The sequence below is a fragment of the Lepidochelys kempii genome, chromosome 2 (genome assembly GCF_965140265.1).
Source record: "Lepidochelys kempii isolate rLepKem1 chromosome 2, rLepKem1.hap2, whole genome shotgun sequence".
Classification (NCBI taxonomy): Eukaryota; Metazoa; Chordata; order Testudines; family Cheloniidae; genus Lepidochelys; species Lepidochelys kempii.
Window position 1 is genome coordinate 186,376,081 of NC_133257.1, and position 20,001 is coordinate 186,396,081.

At 40.5% G+C, this 20,001-nt stretch overlaps 1 protein-coding gene across 46 annotated transcripts in view; it reads left to right on the plus strand.

The window, feature by feature from the left end:
* Nucleotides 1–20,001, plus strand: part of CLASP2 (cytoplasmic linker associated protein 2) — a 271,237-nt gene that overhangs the window by 164,060 nt on the left and 87,176 nt on the right. For 17 of the 46 annotated variants that reach the window (XR_012157456.1, XR_012157457.1, XM_073333055.1 and 14 more), the window contains 6 exons: nucleotides 569–586; nucleotides 2,639–2,740; nucleotides 2,880–2,906; nucleotides 12,527–12,553; nucleotides 18,138–18,308; nucleotides 19,367–19,474. Coding sequence is in view for 44 of the 46 variants with exons in the window: in XM_073333055.1 (XP_073189156.1) it covers nucleotides 569–586; nucleotides 2,639–2,740; nucleotides 2,880–2,906; nucleotides 12,527–12,553; nucleotides 18,138–18,308; nucleotides 19,367–19,474 (453 nt within the window). In the remaining 2 variants the exon portion in view is untranslated. The remainder of the gene's footprint in view (nucleotides 1–568; nucleotides 587–2,638; nucleotides 2,741–2,879; nucleotides 2,907–12,526; nucleotides 12,554–18,137; nucleotides 18,309–19,366; nucleotides 19,475–20,001) is intronic. The other 29 variants (XM_073333028.1, XM_073333034.1, XM_073333039.1 and 26 more) reach the window with 5 other exon arrangements.

Genomic DNA, 20,001 nt, shown 5'->3' on the forward strand with positions numbered 1-20,001 from the left:
CAGGACTTGGTCTAAAAGGGTGTACATTTTTTGAGGCATCAGATTGAATTTTGTTGGAATGAATCTTCCTTTCTAACATCTTCCATCAGCTTCTCTCTGCCCAATGTTTAATGCACTGGGTCTGTATTGCTTACTTCAACCTGGAGCTTGTATTGGAATTCTATATGCAAATGTGCACCATGTGCATATGTCACCGACTTTCCTTAGCAGTTGCTTATGATAGTATGCTTGATATCAAAGTCTGTTCTTGATATGCTACTTAATTGTCTTAAACTCATATGCATGATTAAAACTTCAATTTTTCTTCAATATTCCATGTTTTTTCAAAGAAAGTTTGGCGTCTAGCAGTGCATTATGTATTTCTACAATCAGCTCACAATGTAGCCTTTGGCTTTCCATTGTAGTTTAATGATGGAGTTGTAGTGCAAGAGAGCAGAGGTTAAGATCCATTCTTACATAAACATATTTTGTCAAGGTACTCTAATTTCATATAAGTAGGAATGAAAAGGAATTGAATCAAAGAATAGTGCTGTTTGGAATATCATTGTTTTATTATTTTTTCTATTAGGAACAGCTTCTGAAGATGGTAAGAAAAATTAATCTTTTGTTAGAATAGCAAATACTTTCATCTTCATGCTTTCATTTATACGAACTAAGTTCTAGAAGTAGAATTAGCTCATTGTGGTGGTTGGGGGTCATTCCATTTGGCTTACACATCTAATATTTGGTTATTGAAGTATATTTTTGTAAATTCTTTTACATTGTGATTTTGGTTCTCAGGCAATCATTTTCAATAAAAATGTCATTGCTTAACATTTTACTATAAAATTACAGGAGTATTATGTTTTGATCTTTTAAATTATAAGCTAATTAGGAAAAACTCATCTGTTGAACAGATGTGCTCACACTCAGGAAGCAGGTGCTATTATTAATTATCTATTTGGAACATGGAAGAACATATTAAAATGTATTGTTAAAACCCTTCTAAGCTAGCGCCAGAAAACATTGCCTCATAACATTCAAAAAGATTTTTGTTTTTTATTTTAATGGAAATTACATCAGGCCTTTAGTGATAATTCAGCATCAACCAAATTGGTGGTGCACTATATTCCTAAACTCTCTGGGCCAGATTCTGCACAGAAACCCTGAAACCTCATTACAATTAGTGGGGAAAATATTGTCAATGCATGGGGTGACTGAGGGTAGAGTTTGTCTCAGTCAATTTAACCAGTAATGGTAATACATTGCTTTCTAGTAGCTAAGTGAATAACCTCCTTTATCCTGGCTCTCTTCCCATAGACTTTCTTCTGTGGACTGTTCCCTCTACTTGGATGAATAATATTAACTTGGCTGGTCTTGAAATCCTGCTGTGGAAAGCCTAAAGGGGCTGGAAACTAGATATAATGAGCCTGTGTGCCTAATTCTTCTGGGTCAAGGATTGACCCTATATGTCTGCAAAACTTTTTTATTGTTAAAGTTAATGCAGTCTTAAAGTGAATAAATTGTTGTGCTAGAATGTCACTTCTCAAGCAGTTTCCTCTTGCAACCTTCCAAAATTGTGTCCAACTTGTTGTTTCTAGGTTTTGTTTTTGTGTAGCGCTGTCATGTTGGTTTAGGACCTGTATACAGAATTCTGGCTATTCACTTTTAAGAGTAATCTGCCTAATAACTGTCATTCATACTGTTGGAATCCTCCCTTCTTTGGTAATTTCATTGTGTTGTCTAAACGTTGAGGAGTAGAGATGATGTCACACAAAAGATGATCTTATCGGTTGGCAGTCTGGAGAGAGCTGAATTCTATTTGAGTTCTGCCATAGACTTCCTGAGTAACTTCAGACAAGTCCTTAAAATCTCTGGGTCTCAGTTCTTCGTTCTGTAAAACAAGGGTAGTATTTCTCTACCTCATATGGATGTTGAGACTTATTCATTAGTCTTTGCAAAGTTCTTTTGAAAACCTTGTATGGAAGGTGCTATAAAGTATAAAGAATTACTTTTGTGTCCACATCCATGGCCATGAGTATAGTGGTATCCTGAGGTACAGAGAAATTAGATGGCAGGTCTCTGAAAAACGGAGCAGTGCTGCTCAGAATTGTTGGCAAGAATCCTCAGTGGCTTGTTCAAAAGATAGCCAGGGATGGTTTTGTTACCTAGAGGACGAAAAAGGAAAGTTAGTAAAATTATAGCTTTCAAGTAGTAGTGAGTAGAGTTTGATATTTGTTACATTAGGTACTTCTCTCCTCTTAAATTATAAAATATTTTCCTTGACTCTCACTTCATAAGCTTTACTTTTAAAAAATATAAAATCAGTGTATTTCTGGAGAAAACTAGAGTTATCTAATTTGGTGTTGATGAAGACGAATTAGTTTTAATTTTAAAAATTGATTGTATATAAATTCTTTATTGAAGTACTTACAGTCAAAAAGAAAAGTGTTCGTTTCTTAACTTGCAGTTAAATCTATTGCGGTATTTAATTTTCTACTCTGAATTGTTTTTTTTCAAGTGAGGTTTGGATAATTGAGTTTTCCAGTATGTAAATCTTCAGTTTTCAACTACAGCAACGTAATAAAATATTCATTTACACTATGAGGTCTCTGTTCATGACGAAGACTATTTTCTTAATGTCATTTTTACTTTATAGGTCGTATACGAACAAAGCTTTCAACACCTTCTGTTGGAATTGGAAATTCAAAGACCGATTCTAGAGGACGTAGTCGAACGAAAGTGGTCTCTCAGTCTCAGCGTATGTATTGTTCATTTGTCAGTAATATTTGATCAAAAGATAGGCCATATGCTTAGCATACATTCATTGACCAATGGCTATGGTCAAAGCTTATTTAAAAAACATAAGCCGCATACTGAGTTGTTGTTCTGTGCCTTAGGTTCATCATCGCCAGACAAAAATGAAGGTATTTTTTTTTTCGGTGTTTTGGGTCAGTAGTATTTGCATGCTTTTGAAATAAATCTTTGATGATTTGTGTTGTCATACTCTTTTGGAGAAAAATTAGGGCTAATGGGAAATAGGTTGTGTAACAGGAAATTAAATCTACCACTGAGGCCAGTTTGTAGTCTTAAAAAATCCTCAACAAAATCTTCTGTACTAACTATCTACAAATCTTAGAAATGTAATATCAGAAATTAGGTAAAGTGGGGGGTGTCTTTTTGTACTTATAGATGACCTGAAAATCCTAGTTCTTCGGTACCCAAATCCTCTTTTTTTTTAGTTAATAATAGTCTAAAAGTATAATTCAGTAATTGTGTTTTCCCCTCCACCTTTCACGATAAAGTAGACACTGCCATTCTCACATGAGTGCACTCTAGTTTCCCAAGTATCGCCAGTATCTTTACTCCTCAAATTTCCTGTTGTTTTGCATTTAATATTTCTTTTTAAATTCTTCACTGAGGGTTTTTCACTGGGACTTTTTTCTACCTCAGCAGCAATAGAAATAGTTTAATTTTGGAGCGAAGATGCTGGTTGTTTAAAATATACAATGTTTAAAAGTGATTTATGCTATCTAGGCTTTAAATGATTTCTAAAATTGTGAAATGACAGTGCATTCTTCAGGTTTGAAACTGACAATATGTGTAGGTTTGGAAGGATTAGATATTTATCAGTAAATGTCTATTTCGCTGTATACATATAAACCAATGAAAAAATATTTCTACTGATGATGATTAAAACTTACAGACAGACACTAAGAAAAATGCTATTTGAGAATTTATTAGTGTTTGACTTAAGGATATTTACTTTGCATATTTTGACATGTGATGTTGACAGTTTGTTTTTTAACAGTTATAAATATTTAACTTCTTCGAGTGATGGTCTCTGTTGTATTCCACTGAGGGTTTACGCATGCATCCAGAGCCAGAGAATTTGAAAGTAGTGTCCATTGGTCCATGCGTGAACCCTGGTTTGCCTCATGGTTTTGTCAGAGGTGATAAAAGGCGAGGCGGAGCAACTTCGTCTTCAGTTCCTTCTCATCACCACCTGATCCAGATCAGAACTTTCAGTGTCCTTGTCTCTGAAGCACCTTTAAAAATATTGTTGTACGTAGTTTTAGAATTTTACAATTTATAGTGTTTTTAGCTGTTTTGTCATAGTTTATCGTAATGTTTGTGATTAGGATAGATAGTTTAGGGGGGTGTTTTCCCTACCGTCCCTCCTGCTCTTCCCTGTACTCTCACGCAGGTACAATGCCTAAGATGCTGGGCTTCAAATTCTGTGCCTCCTGCCCATGTTCCTTCTCAGCCAGTGACAAACACCAGTGCTGCCTCTACTGCTTGGGAGAAGCTCACATTGCATCACGGTGCAATATTTGCCAGTCTTTCTGCAGCTGTACCCGAAAAGGTTGGGGCCTTTTCCTCTGGAAGCACCTTATGGAAGTCTCCATGAGGCCTCGCTTGGACTCTGGCTGGGGAAATCTGCCCCGCCCCACCCTAGTGCATCGGCCTGAAACAGCTAGGGGTGCATCTCCTGCTACTGAGTCCAGATCCGCCACTATGGACCCCACACCAGGGACTAGTCTGGAGGTAAGGAAGCATTCCCATAAGCGTGGCGTTAAGTCTTCCTTGAAAACAAAGAAAGGGGATGCTGCTTCCATGAGCTTGAGTCATGGAGAGGGCGCGCATTCTAAAGTGCATAAACAAGAAAAGAAGTCCCAGAATCAAGGGGATCAGATGGTCTCAGGTATCAAACTGCAGGTACTGTCAACATTGGCACCCCATAAAGTGTGGGACCCGTTCAGTCCAGGGAAGTCCACTACTCCACCACCACTTACCCCGAACATCAGGGAGATTGGGAAGAGCACGCGAGCCCCAGGATATCTTTATTTTAGAGGAACCGAGATTGCCTTGCATGATGGGACCCTCAACCTCTAGGGAGACTCTTTCTCCCCCTCATGACATGCCACCCCTTGCCTCCTGCTCCAACGGTCTACACACGTCTGCCGACTCCGATGGTATCACTGAAGAAACTGTAGTCCACCTTCTCATCTTTGGAAGAGTTGGATGATGGAAAGGGACCATCAATCCCCTATAGCAGTACGGGTATTCGAGAAGGCAGTCTGGATCGTGCAATACCATACAATGCAACCACCATGGACCCACTGGTTACCCATGCCAGGGGATCTGCCTCAATTCCCTCCAGACTGAGCATACTGGCCTTATTGGGGGCCATGATCCCAATACTTCCCTCTCAGAACTCACCTGGTCCACAAGGGAGACTTTACCTGTCTCCCTGTTAAAGGGGCCGTTGAGTAGAAGCTCAGATCCAATCTTGGAAGAGAAGCCCTTCAGCCCGGTTCCGACAGTGCCACTGGAATCAGAGAGATTCCCTTCCTCTTCCTGAGACAAGGCAATGACTTCAGCGTCCCCTTTGCCTTTAGGTAATTCCGGGATCTCCTGGTGGGGGAGCTTCACATCACCTTGGAGGAAATCCAGCATATACAGCATAAACTCCTGGATATTCTCCATTCATCTGCACCAACTAGTGTCACACTGCCCATCGATGCCGTCCTTGAACCCTTTAGGATGGTATGGCACACAATAGCCACATGCACACCTACCTCCAAGGGGGCAGAAAACCAATGTTATGTTCCAGCGAAGGGGTCTTAGTTTCTTTTCTCACCCACCCCCCCCAAACCCATTTGTGGTTCAAGCAGCAACTGAACAATCCAGGCAACAACACCCACCTTCCACATCATCCATCAGAGAGGGCAAGCAATTGGACCTTTTGGGCTGTAAGGTCTTTTCCTTTGTCAGTCTCCAATTCAGGATTTTGAACTATCAAGTATTACTAGCCAAATATGTTTTCCCGAATTATGGCAAACTGGAGGCATTTGCTGACAAACATCCTCCGCAAGACTGGGCTCATTTCCAGGTGATCATAGAGAAAGGGAAGCGGGTGGCAAGAACAATGCTCCAGTCAGTGGTGGTTGTGGCAGATACTACTACTAGGACTATTGCTGCTAGCATAGTCATGTGGAGGGGATCTTGGCTCCACTCCTGTGTTTTCCCTCAGGAGGTACAGAACACTATAGAAGACTTCCCTTTTAATGAATCCCATCTTTTTAATCAAAAGACAGATGATTCCCTTCATACTCTCAAAGACTCCAGAACAACACTATGTTCACTGGCTATGTTTATGTCTGCTCTGAAGTATAAGCTCCACTGCCTGCCACCCGCACAATGCTACAGGTTCTCCCAGTTTTTCCACCAGAGGCCTTATGGGCCTCCACTGACAAGACAAAAGACAGAGATCCCACCCTCTGGGACCACCTTCACAGGAGATGCAACCCCCAGCTAAAAGGTATTTCTAAGATATTCTAGAGAGCCGTCAGCCATTTTGCGTACTGCCATGCAACCATCTTACCCCCTTCAGAGGCACTCTTTTTCTAAGCTTGGAGTGCAATAACAGACATGGGTGCTAAATGTCGTCCACCATGGCTGTATGATCGAATTCATCATGCTACCTCCTCCACAGCCCCCCAATCCCTCCTTGGGGACTACTCTTACAACAGCATCCTCACCCAAGAAGTGAACTTCTTTCTACAACGGGGAGTGATAGATTGTGTTTCCCTGGAATATCACGGGACCGTATTCTATTCAGTTTACTTCCTGATACCCGAGAAGAAAGGCGGACAGAGACTAATTCTAGACCTCCAGCTTTTCAGTCACTTCATTCGCAAGCCCAAGTTTTGTATGGCCACACTAGCAGCAATCATCCCATCTCTGGAAAAAGGCACGTGGGCTCTCAGTATGCAAGACACTCTCACATAGACATCCATCCAGCCCAGAGATGATTCCTGATGTTCACGGTCTGTTCTATTTCCAAAACAGGGTTCTCCCTTTCATGCTAACGACTGCTTCCAGCATTGTCGTCAAGGTTTTTGCAGTCATGGTGGCCTACATCAGACGTCATGGAGTCCTGGTAGTCCCATATTTCAACAACTGGCTCCTGGCTGCTCAGTCCAGATGCAAAGCCTAAGTTTGAACCTCCATGTTGTTCAGCCTTCTTTCGTCCCTTGGGGTCAGTCTCAATGTTGAAAAATCAATCTTGGACCCCACACAATCCCCAGATTTTATAGAGGTCCCATCAACTCAGCCATAGCACAGGCCTACCTATCAAAGGGTAGGTTCCATACACTGAGAGAACTCATAACTTGCATCGCTAACAATCCTTATGTCCCTGCCAGGACTCGTTTGTCTCTCCTTGGCCACATGGCTTCTTGTACATATGTCACCGCCTTCACTCAACTCCACCTTCGCTGCCTCCAGATTTGGCTTCAGACTGTTTACTTGCCCAGCCATGACGCCATGGACCTCGTGCTGACAGTTCCTCCAGGATACTCTCAGCCCTCCAGTGGTGGATGGAACCACATCGTGTCTGCATAGCTGTTCCCCTCCTTCCCAGACAAGATGATCATCACCAATGCATCCCTCATAGACTGGGGAGCACACACCCAGGCTGTAAGAAAAGCCTTTCTCCCTTTTATCTGTTCCCATCATGTTCTTATCATGTCGGACAACACTGCCACTGTTTTCCACATCAACAAACGGAGGCAAAGGTCAGCTGTTCTACGTGTAGAAGCAGTCAACCTCTGGAATTGGTGCATCACCCTCTTGTCTGTAGACTCTTTTCCAGGGACACACAACATGATTGCGGACTTGATTATCAGGCAGTTTGCAATCGACCACAAGTGGGAACGCCACATCTGCATAACTCACTACATCTTCAACCAATGAGGGATGCTGACCAGAGACCTCTTCACCTCTCACATAAACAGCAAATGCAACATGTATTGCTCTGGGGAGGTCTCAGTCACCATTCTCAGTGCAATGCTCTCATACTGTCCTGGTCAGACCAAAATAACTGTTCCTCACCTCCTCTATTGCTCCTACCACAAGTGTTCCACAAGATCAGACAAGACAGAGCAACAGTCATTCTGATAGCCCCCTGCTGACCCAGGCAATTCTAGTTTCCCAACCACCCATCCATCAATTCCCATCCCCACCGTCCCTGATCTGCTGATGCACTACAACAGCTAGATAGACATCCCAATCCATAGGTGCTCCACCTCACAGCGTTTTATTTGATTGGGCATCTTCTCTAGAACCGGCCTGTTCCGCAGACGTGCAAAACATCCTCTCCAGCAGCAGGAAAGAATGCAGTAGACACTGTTACTGGGCCAAGCAGAAATGTTTTGCCTGCTGGGCCTAGCAAAAGGAACTTCCCCCAGAATTGGTGGAGATCCCCCTCCTCCTGGATTACCTCCTGTCCTTGAAGGCATCGGATCTCACCCTCATCTCTCTAGAAGTCCACCTAGCTGCGATTAGCACCTTCCACTCTCCTCCCTCCCCCAATGGAAGGGCACTCCGTCATTACACACCCGTTAGCTGTTAGTTTCTGGAAGGGCCTCATCAGAACCTTCCCGTCCATCAAACCCTTCGCTCCCCAGTGGGATCTTAACCTAGTTCTATTTGTACAACAAAACCACCCTTTGAACCGTTGGCATCGTGTTCTGTGGTCCTCCTTTCAATGAAAGTCGCCTTTCTTGTTGCTATCACTTTTGCGAAAAGGGTCAGTGAACTTGGGTCCACGATTGTGGAACCCCCTTTCATGATTTTCCATAAAGATGGAGTCTCCCTGCATCCCAAATTTCTACCAATGGTCGTCTCCCAGTTTCGCATTAATCCATTCACTTACCTGTTTTCTTCCCGAAGCCACACACATCTGCAGAGGAAGGATGATTCTACTCCCTAGACATCCAATGGGTCTTGGCCTTCTACCTACAGAGGACAAGCCTCATCAGGAAGTCCCCCAGACTGTTGGTGGCAGTAGCAGAAAAACTCAAGGTCAGGACTTGACAGCAGATTCCTCCTTCAGCACAGCAATCCTCTGCTCAACAGTTCTATCTTCATCCTTGCATCCTCCTCCGATTTAGGTCCTCCTTATTATTCACCCTCAGTTGAATACAATAGGGACCATCACTCAAAGAAGAGGAGGAAGTTATTTACTTGTAACTGGCGGTTCTTTGAGATGTGTGGTCCCTATCTGTATTCCACTTTCCACCCTCCTTCCCCTCTGCTATGTATCTGTTGGATTCGTGGTGGAGAAGGAATTGGAGCTGCTGTAGATCCACCTTACCCTTTTATCACCTTGGATGAAACTATGAGGTGAACCAAGGCACATGCGCGGACCAACGGATACTACTTCCAAAGTCTTCGGCTCCAGACACATGGTGCACATGCAAAACCCTCAGTGGAGTACAGATAGAGAACACACATCTCGAAGCCCGTCCAGTTACAGGTAAGTAACCATCTCTTTTTGGAATCTCAGCGTCTGTTGTAGTTAAATTATTGTCTGACTCCCCATTGTCTTACACCCCCCCCCTTAATTTCCCACAATTGTAAACATTTAAAATTGATAAAAAATAAAAAATGCTTGAAACCCATATTTATGCACAACTATGAAAACATAATTTGATAAAATAATGCTTAAAAATAAACAATATTATCCATGAAAATTATTAAAAAAATCAGATTCTGCCACACCTAAATATATGTGGTCATTAAATGGGCGGGGGGTCTTTTTACATTATCAGTTTTGATTTAAAAAATGTTATCCCATTCCACTCCATATGCATTTTTGTACTAAACATTTTTTTAAATTAACAATTTGGGGCCTGATTTTCAAACATGCACCTGCACTTATATATGGCTAATTACTATGCAGTAATCAGGACAGCAAAAACAAATACTGGTCAGGTGTCAGTAGTCAGTATGTAAACTTTTTGTGAGTAAAGTTGGCAAGCTTGTTATGAAAATGGTGAGACGTACGACATCCCCCCATATACTTTTAACCACTTCTCAGAGTAGAAGGATGCTTTAAAATGCACAGAAAGTGTAGTAACTTTGAAAGGTCATTAGTCCATAACATACCCTTCTTTAGATAGTTATGGAATAGACTAAATTAAAAGCGAACAAATTCATTTGATTATCAAATCTTCCTTACTATAAGTTTGCATTAATTTTTCAGTAACAATTTCCTGAAGGCCTTTTTATTTTCAAAGGGATGCTGGTCAAACTTGGCCCAGAATTTGCAGATTCTGTGAAAACAAGCTTTTACAAAATCTAAAGACCAACAGACATATGCATTATACTTCTAATAAATTCCCATAATAGAGCTTTATTAATTAAGAAATTTTGATGGGAAATTACTCAAAATAAATGGCAAAAAAGGGTTATGCCTAAATCATTGATGGATATTCAGTTTCTACAGAGGTGGTCACTGTTAAGAGGTTTGTATTCTAATTCAGTTTTAGATAATTAATTCTTCACGTTCAATAAAATGTAAACTTAAGCATTTAAATTGTATTTTACTGGTGATAGTGGTGGTATGCAAAAGAACTCACTTTCTGTCTGGATCAGAGCCTGAAGGGATGAGTTGGGTAGAACTCCCTGATGTTCTACTGAAATAATTGGATGGTTTTACATATGGTGGTATAGAAAAGTAAATCCCCCCCCCGACTGGCAGCCGTCCTTCCACTCGGAGCTTAATCCTTCAGCAGAGCTCATTGTTTACAAATCTCAGGAGTGTGACAAATAAGAATTCCTAGACAATGTAAAAGAGGACTAGTAAAGCAAATAAACATAAGAACATAACTTAAGAACGGCCATACTGGGTCAGACCAAAGGTCCATCCAGCCCAATATCCTGTCTTTCGACAGTGGCCAATGCCAGGTGCCCCAGAGGGAATGAATAGAACAGCTCATCATCAAATGATCCATTCCCATTGTTGCCCATTCTTCACTTCTGGCAAACAGAGGCTAGGGACACCATCCCTGCCCATCCTGGCTAATAGCCATTGATGGACCTATCCTCCATGAATTTCTCGTTCTTTTTTGAACCCTGTTATAGTCTTGGCCGTCACAACATCCTCTGGCAAAGAGTTCCACAAGTTGACTGTACTTTGTGTGAAGAAATACTTCCTTTTGTTTGTTTTAAACCTGCTGCCTATTCATTTAATTTGGTGACCCCTAATTCTTGTGTTATGAGAAGGAGTAAATAATTCTTTCTTATTTACTTTGTTCACACCAGTCATGATTTTATAGACCTCTATCATATCCCCCCTGCTTTGTCGTCGTCTTTTCCAAGCTGAAAAATCCCAGACTTATTAATCTCTCCTCATATGAAAGCCGTTACAGACCCCTAATAATTTTTGTTGTCCTTTTCTGAACCTTTTCCAATTCCAATATAAATAAAAGTTCACAGGAGAGGGGCAACTGAAGCACAAGTGTGCCTGATGTTTTGTGGCATAATTTTTCTAAAATTCTAATTTAAATGAGAATTATTGACATGAAACTGTGAGTGAAAAGTTCCAGACTAGTCAGACCATTTTATAATGGGTTACATATTAGACTTAGATTCCCACCTTTTACAAACAATTGTAGTACAGCGTTCCCCTTCTGTTGTCTTAGACCAAGTGTCCATATTTTAAAAATAGGTCATTTTAAAACAATACATTGTCTCATCTGGCGGGATAAGTTTTTTTGAAACCAAAACCATTGTGCAAATTTAGGGGTAGAGATGTACTTCAAGTTTCAAGGATATGGGTTTAAAGGCTACGATATTTGACTCATACTTGCACTCGCAAGGTTGGGTAGTTTTGGGGGGGAGGGCAATACATAATTGTAACTAGGGATTTTGGAGGAACTTTCCTCCTACTCCCACCCTCAGAGTTATTTGTAAATAGACAGTCGTATTAAATACATGTATACAGATCTGTACTGCGGTTAAGTCATGAATAGAAAAGTGGCTACTCTTGTTTTCAGTTTGGTTCCGGCTAATTTATGAGGGTTTGCATGGTGTTACTATGTTTATCTCTATTAGAGAAAAAGAATAAATTTTCTGATTTGAAAAATTGCTTTTAACCCTCAGACGGATTATCATAAAGGAAATAATAGAAAGTTAGAATGACAACATTTAGTTAAGTTTAAACTTTTTGACTTATTTTATAATTATCTGAAAGTGTCTTGTCAGATTACAAATGTGTACCTGTGCTTCCCCTTTTGGAGCACCCCACTCCCAGCCAAATTTTCCATCACTGTTTTTGTCTTGAATAAGAAAATATTTGTGGCCTTTCATGAAAATTGCTTTCTTCAGTTTTTAAATCTTTATTTTTTTTTGCTGTCTAATAATACTTGAAAATATTCTGAAAGTTGAGTTCATATTTAATTGAAAATAATGTAATTCTTTAGTATTATGCAGTTAGAAAGATGGAAACTTGTAATTTGCTTTTGCAGCTTTGCTTCATCTGATTTATACACAAGCATCTGAACCTAATTCTTTAGTTATGGAAGCTACTAAAATGCCTTGCTTTTTGCATAACACTTTTGTGGCTTTTTTCTCCTGTGTGAACTGACTAAAGCTTTCTTGTTTCCATTTGCCATCCATTTTTAATCTGCTCTGCTCCCTCCCTCTTCATGGATTATAAACCTTTACCCTAATCCTGCCTTTTACACTTGTTCAGGATCACAGTCTGCTAACCCCATTGGTGGTAAGACTCAAAATTTGTGTGTGCATTGTTGTTTGATCATTTGTCTACATATCCTTAACATAGAACCCTATTCAGCAGAAATTCCAGCTCACTTTCCATGGTCCTACGACTACTTAATTTAATGTAATTCTTAGAAGGAAAAAACATTTCTTCTTTGTAACTGTGGAGTATCATCTTTGTAACTTTTTTCTTCCACTATCAAAATAGCACTGATTGCTTAAATCTGCAACTGCTCATGCTACTGTGTGTAAGGTGGACAGTTCTGAAGATACCAGACTTCGCTGAACATGTTAGGAGAGTCCAGTGTACCACACAGTAGTGGTCAAGCAGATGTAACAAACATCTATACACAGCAGAGTGATGTATATAACTTTATATTGATCGAGCACATTTTTTGCATTTAGCGAAGGGGAAGGGTAAAGGATTATCAGGTTTTGCAAGCTACTTCAGGGAATCTGCTGGAAATTCTCTAGTACAGAAGACCGTTATTCTGTATTCTGCCAGGTCTTTCTGAATCAATTGGGATGGTCTGAATGATATGCAGAGGCTCTGCATGAGCTCTTAATTCTCACAAAACTACACAAAGCTGGTAGAAATGTCGTCTGTTCATCTCAGTAACAGAAGCTAGAAATATCATCTGTTCATCTCAGTAACAGAAGCTAGGTTCGTGACTTCGTGCTGCACAATATTGCATGTCTCATTTTTGCTGAATAGGCCCATAGATAGAAAAGGGCATTTTGCTAAATAATCATTTCAAGTCTCAATTCAACCAACAAATCATATAGTTTATGCATGGTGCATTGTTTTCAGTCCCCTCCCCCCGCCACACACATTTTTTCAGTCATTTCTTGCTATCAAGCTTTAATCATCTTGTGGTCCTAAAATATGCCTGTGGACTTTTTATTGTTATAGCATCTTTGCTTTTTGGTTGACACTGGTAGTCCTTGTAATGTAAGAGTACTATGAAACGTACTTAAGCTAATAGACATCTTATAGCGTTCCTATGCTTACACTGTTTTCTTCTTTTAAACAGGGCTAGAAAAATTATTATAGGCTTCATTTCACTAAGCTAATTTTGGTTAAAAATAGCTTTGCTTTTTAATTAAGATTTTTAGGTGAAATTGTTTTTATTCTGCATTTGGCAACAATGACATATAATTAAACTGATTATTGCTATAAAATACAGTTTTAATTAGAGTATCAGTAAGGGATATGAATGGACCATTTGTTAGGTATTAAAATGTAAGTTCCCCACAGCTGAAACTTCGAAGGATGAAGATAGTCTAGGTAAAAGTGACCAATTTCTTCCAGTGGATGCAATATGTTAAAATCAAAGATCAAATTTCTAATAAATGTATAATTTTTATGAATAACGTTTGCTAAGACACTTCAACAAAGAATTTTAACATCTTGATCAGGTGTGTTTTTTCATAATGTGTTCCAAAGGTTGAAAATCTTAGTTTTAAAAAAGCTTTCTAAATTAAATTTTTAGAATAACTTCCATGGAAGTCAGTGGGATTCTTTCCATTGTCTACAGTCAGTGTTAGATGATTGGGCTCCAAGAGAGTAGGATTTGAAGAAATACCAGGGCCTACTTCATCTTTTACATGTTTAAAAAATACAATAGTTATTTGTTGTGTTGTGAAAACCAAGGTGATCAGTCCAGGGATGTTACAGAACAAAATTATCTATTTGGTTTAACTGTTGGTAGTTCAGAAAACAGCAATATGTGACCAACCATCCCATATAATTTTAAAAATGAACACACAGTTGTTGTTCTACTATATGATCCCTCTGGGTGCCCCACCATAGGATGGGCATATGCCTGTGCACTCTCAGTCAAAGACTGTGAAGCGTCCATGGGCATGCGCAGAGAGATGCCTCGTGCTTTAAACAGGGAACGTAAGGAGTTGCAAGCCTGCCACCACAAAGTTCCTTTTCAGCCACTTGTGACTCAAAAGAGTCTGCTGTATTCAGCTTCCTACCTTCACTTTGTGAATTCTTTACTTTGTTTATTTGTTTCAGTAATTCCTTTTAGTTATCTATTTTCATTGTTACCTTTATTTTGCATAGCAACTGTTGCGTTGGTTGGGGGCAGGAGAACTTCTTCCCCTCTTCTTCCATCTTCTGTTTTGTGTTGGAGCACAATTTGTTATGCCCCAAACCCCAGGGGTTGAGACTTGCCACAAGCCCTTTCCCCATATTGATGGACACTTGAGCTGCCTGCGGTGTTTGGGGGGACTCTCACAAGTCACAACCCTTCTAAATGCAAGGTTTGTCTGGATTTCAAAGGCAGATCCAAGAGGACAGGAAGACTAGACTAGGACTAGACTTAAGCTCCTGTTAGTAGGACTTGCCCTAGCTCTGGAGGTGTATGCTTCTCCCCCTCCAAGTCCCAGTACCTTAGCTTCTATGTTGCAGACTGCCTCAGTCACAGTTGCTTTACAGCCCTGGACAATAAAAAAAGTGTACAGGAGGAGCAAGAGTCTCAGGCTGAGGAGATCTCACCTCCATCTCCAAAGTCCTCTTCATCTCCAAATGAGGTGCTGTTGCCACCACTGCCCTCCTATGCTGATGATTTTGGCTTTCCTGGATCTCATGAAAAGGCTAGTGGATTCACTTCAAATCCCACTAGAGGAAGTCTAAGAATTGGTGAACAGAGGTCCAGGCAGCAATGTCCAGTCCATTAAACACTATTCCCATCTTTGGGACTCCGCATCAACCACAAAAAATACACACTATCTGCAGTACAGAGAGGAGACTTTATAGGAGTTACTCTGGACTTCACAACAGCAAGATCCTACCTACTGAGGAGAGATTCTTCACCCTATCCAACCAAATCTCAACATTGCAGTGTAGCCTGCAAACAACAGTGAGAATTTGTCTGTAGGTCTTAGGCCACATGTCAGCCCCCAGGCATGTGACACCCCATGTGAGGATGCACCTCAGGTTGCTTCTATACATGGATAAGGACAGCATATATTCCAGACTGACATAGCCTTTCCTAAAGTATCACAATGTCTTAGAAGGTGTTGGACTGTCTTACATGATGGAGGGTCTGTATTGGAACCCCATTCTTTGTATCCAGCACCTTTGAAGACCCTCACAATATATGTATCTTTGGGATGGGAGCTCATCTACAGGGAGACTTAGCACAGAAATCAGTGCTCCAAATCAGTGTTCTGGAGTTAAAAACTGATCGATATGCTTGCCAACACTTCTCTCTCACCATACAAAGTCACTCAGTCATGCTGGAGTAATGCTGGACAAAGGGGCACCGATGTATTATGTCAATTGCCAGGGCAGAGCAAGACCCCAGTCCTTATGTGCATAGTCATTATGGCTGGAATCTGGTCTCTCTCTCATCAGATAGAAATATCGGCAGCCTGTTTACCAGGTCTGCACAATACAATCGCAGACTCCTTGAGCAGCCACTTCTGGCAAGATCATGAATGGAAACTCAAGGACTCTGTCTTCCACAGGATCTGCCAGACCTGAGGTATACCGGTCGGTAGACCTCTTTGCTACCCTGAACAAAATGAAATGTTTCCTGTTCTACTCCAATGGAAGTTACAGCCATGACTCTCTGGGGAGTTATGATAACAACATGGCCTTGTTCCCTTCTTCGTGCTTCCTACCTATATCATTAATCCTCAAGACTCTTCTCAAGGAGTGAGAGCTAGCTTCGTATTATCTGCTTGGCTGAGACAGGTGTGGTACTCAAACCTCATCCACCTCTTGGAGGTAACATTGCTCAGATTTCCTATTACAAAAGACCTATTGACAGAGGTCTTCATCCATCCCATCCCCTTCTCCCTGAATCTGAAAACCTGGCTGCTCAGTGACTCTCAAGTATGGAATTGACCTTTTTGGATAGAGTTTAGTCAGTTTTCTTATCTAGTAGAAAGCCTAATACTCATAAAACTTGCTTGCAAAGGTGCAAGCACTTCCAATCATTGTGCTCCCTCATATCTTCTAAAGCCTAGAAAGTTCTGCTTTCTAAAATGCTGGGCTACCTATTTGAATTAAAAACATAGGGTTTCTCAATGAGCTCTATCAGAGTACATCTGTCATCATCACAGCCTTCCACTCACCTATTCAGGGCTTCTCAGTCTTTGGCCCACCCTACAGAAACCAGATTTCTTCAAGGCATATACAGCTTGTTTCTGCCCATTCGACACCAGGCTCCCAAGTGGGATTTCAACCTGATTTTGAGTGCCCTAAAAAAATCCCCCTTCAAACCAATGGCAGCCTGCTCTCTCACCCCAAAATTTTGTACCTAATTGCCTTCACCTCAGGAAGGTGAATGGGTGAGTGGGAAGATCTCCTGGTGGACCCACCATATACCACCTTCTACAAAGACAAGATTATATTACATCCCCATCCTTGCTTCCTCCCAGACGTTATATTCCTCCCTTGGAATATGACATTAACCAGGAAATTCGCCTACCAGTTTTCTGCTCAAACCTTGTGCCTCCAGAGAAGAATCAAGCCTTTGTCTGCTGAATGTCAGGAGGGCCCTTTCTTTCTATCTAAACCATTCCGGGTATCTCCCAGACTATTTGTATCAATTGCAGATAGGATGAAGGGTCAACCGATTTCCACACAGACTGTCTAAGTGGGTTTTGAATGCATCCTGACCTGCTCTGAAAATGCTGGTGTTCACAGAGTAACAGCACATTCCATTAGTGCTCAGTCCAGATCTGTAACTCCACTGAAGGATGTTGCCAGAGCAGAAATCTGCAGGACTGCTATTTGGTCTTCTGTACATGGCTTTACCAAACACTACTTCATCTTATCTGCTTCCCGAGATAACTCATTCAGTAATGCAGTTTTTTTGTATGTCCTGGACCTACCTCTTCACTGAGCTTCTGCTTGGGTGTCTCCTACAATGGAGCACCCATAGGGACATATTCTCGAAGAAGGAAAGGTTACTTCCTTACAGTAACTTGAGTTCTTTGGGATATTTTGTCCTTAAATGTGCTCCACCTCTGGTCTTCCTTCCCCTCTGCTGTGGAATTCAGCTTCGCTTTCAAGGTAACTGAGTGGTGGCAGGCTGACGTCTCCCTAAATGCACTTGTTCAGAGCAGGAGGAAACACTCTGTAGAGGCGGGGTTCACAGACACTACTTTGCAGTCTCCAATCGAGAGTGCATGGGCTTGCATATGTCCTAGGGTGGAGCACCCATAGGGACAAAACTTCTTGAACTCAAATTGCTGTAAGGTAGGTAACCTCTCAATCTTCGGATTCAGGAATATTGGATGCTTTTGAAAATACTAGTGAAAAGAATAATTTTTTTTTTTTTTTTTGGTGTGCGGTTACAATTGCTTGCTATGGTGCTCATATAGTCCTAAATACCGTGATAAAGTTTTCAGACTTGCACAGATATTTTTATCTATACCTTGTGAGAGGTGCTTTATTTTTAAGACTAGATGTAGATCTTACAGATTTTCTCAAATTTTACATTTTATCTTGGAAGTTCTTCCAAACTCTTTTTTCGAACCATTTCAAACATGTTGTTTTTCTGTCTTTTTATCCTTGCTATTTATCTGAAGTTATTTATTTTTACTTATTTTGCCTTCAGCTGGTAGTCGATCTGGATCTCCTGGAAGAGTTTTGACTACAACTGCACTTTCAACTATGAACACAGGGGTTCAGAGAGTGTTAGTCAATCCAGCAACAGCACAAAAACGGAGCAAGATCCCACGAAGCCAAGGATGCAGTAGAGAAGCAAGTCCTTCTAGATTGTCAGTAGGTAAGAACGATCAAGTAACATTCTTTACAGATGATGTTACTTTATGCATTTAGTGCCTAGTTACAGATGGTGGGGCTGGAAAACCCATAATTGAAACTCTAAAATCTGACTGGGGACCTGCAGAGCCAACTCCCAAGGGAGGCCTACGATTTGCAACACACTTCATATTTAAGGTGGGACTATGAAGTTTGCTGTTCTCGAAATGCACTGATCTATGCCTCCATGCTTACTCTTAAACTCCTCCCAAAAAGAGGAAGGAGCAAGTGAATCGGGCCCCTATAAATATTCAGCATTGTTGGGAACCCTCAAAATCTTTATGGCAGCCTGGAAACACTGAAAACTGGGAAGAAGACATCAAGACAGTTAGCATCCTTGAAATACTTGTTTTATATTGTGTGTGTGGTGTAAAAATGAATGTATTATGCTTAATATTTCCCCCAAGTACAGCCTCATGGTATAACTCAATTATCTATACTCTCTTGAAATATGTCAATAAATAAAACTGAGGTTACTGCTATCCGTAACCTGATTTTCTGTAGTATTTTTATTTAATTTTACCTTACCTTTACCTTAAACTGAATTATTTTCCCCTTTTTAAATAGATTGTTGTACTGTACTTTAGTGTAGCAAAAGCAATATTTATTTCCACATTAAAAAAGAAAGATTAGCTGGAACTAAACTGAGTAAGTTCTGAATGAACTACTGTTTGTATGCTCTTCACAGGCTGTACTGATCAATGTTTCAACTATAATCTGAAAAAAGTTACCATTCTTTTAAAGCATTTTTCAATTTTCTTTAGAGAGATTCCAAATTCATGTTAGTTTATGTTGTGGAGAAGATACTTTCATCTGAACTGGCTTCATTTAGTGCAATTTGTCAAATTCATAGAATGTCAGAAGATAATACTGTAATGCTACATGAATAGAGGCAACGTCTGTTCTTAGAAATACATAATTGATCTGATTTATTGCACAAACAAAATTACATTAAAACTACAACTTTTCTTGTGTCTTCTCCCTTTCTGTGCTGCTGTTTCTCTGTACACTGAATCATACTAGCACGAGGCAGCCGCATTCCTCGACCTAGTGTGAGTCAGGGGTGCAGTCGGGAGGCCAGCCGTGAAAGTAGCAGGGACACAAGCCCTGTCCGCTCTTTTCCACCCCTTGGTAAGTACTTGGAGACTTTGTTGTGCCTATTTATGCCTTTCATTATCTGCATCTAATGAACCCATGCCTTCTTCGTTTAGCTTATAGTAGGTAACCATTATTTTCCCTTCCTTTGGACTCATTTGCCATTTACTTTGCTAGAGTATCAATCAACACGTGAATGAAATGCACATTAAAAAAGTAAATGTCACACTGGTGTTAGTCTTATCCTTTACACCAAGAACCCGGGAAGATAACCTCGCCACACAGTTCCTAGATTGAGACTTTAGAAAGAGCAGTTCTGCTCAGAAAAGTGACAGTAAAAATGGCATTGTAAGATTATAGGTTTTTGTCTTGATTTCAATATCAAATGCTTACATATAAATAAAAACCTTACTGTGACTCTGTTTTCTTGTGCTCAAAACCTGGGGTTTTCTTCCTGGTCCCTGGATCAGATAGAGTGGATTGATAACTGGTTTTATATTACAGGAATAATAGGAATTATAGTGCAGTTACTAAACAATTCTGTTGATGGAAAAGAAAAAAAT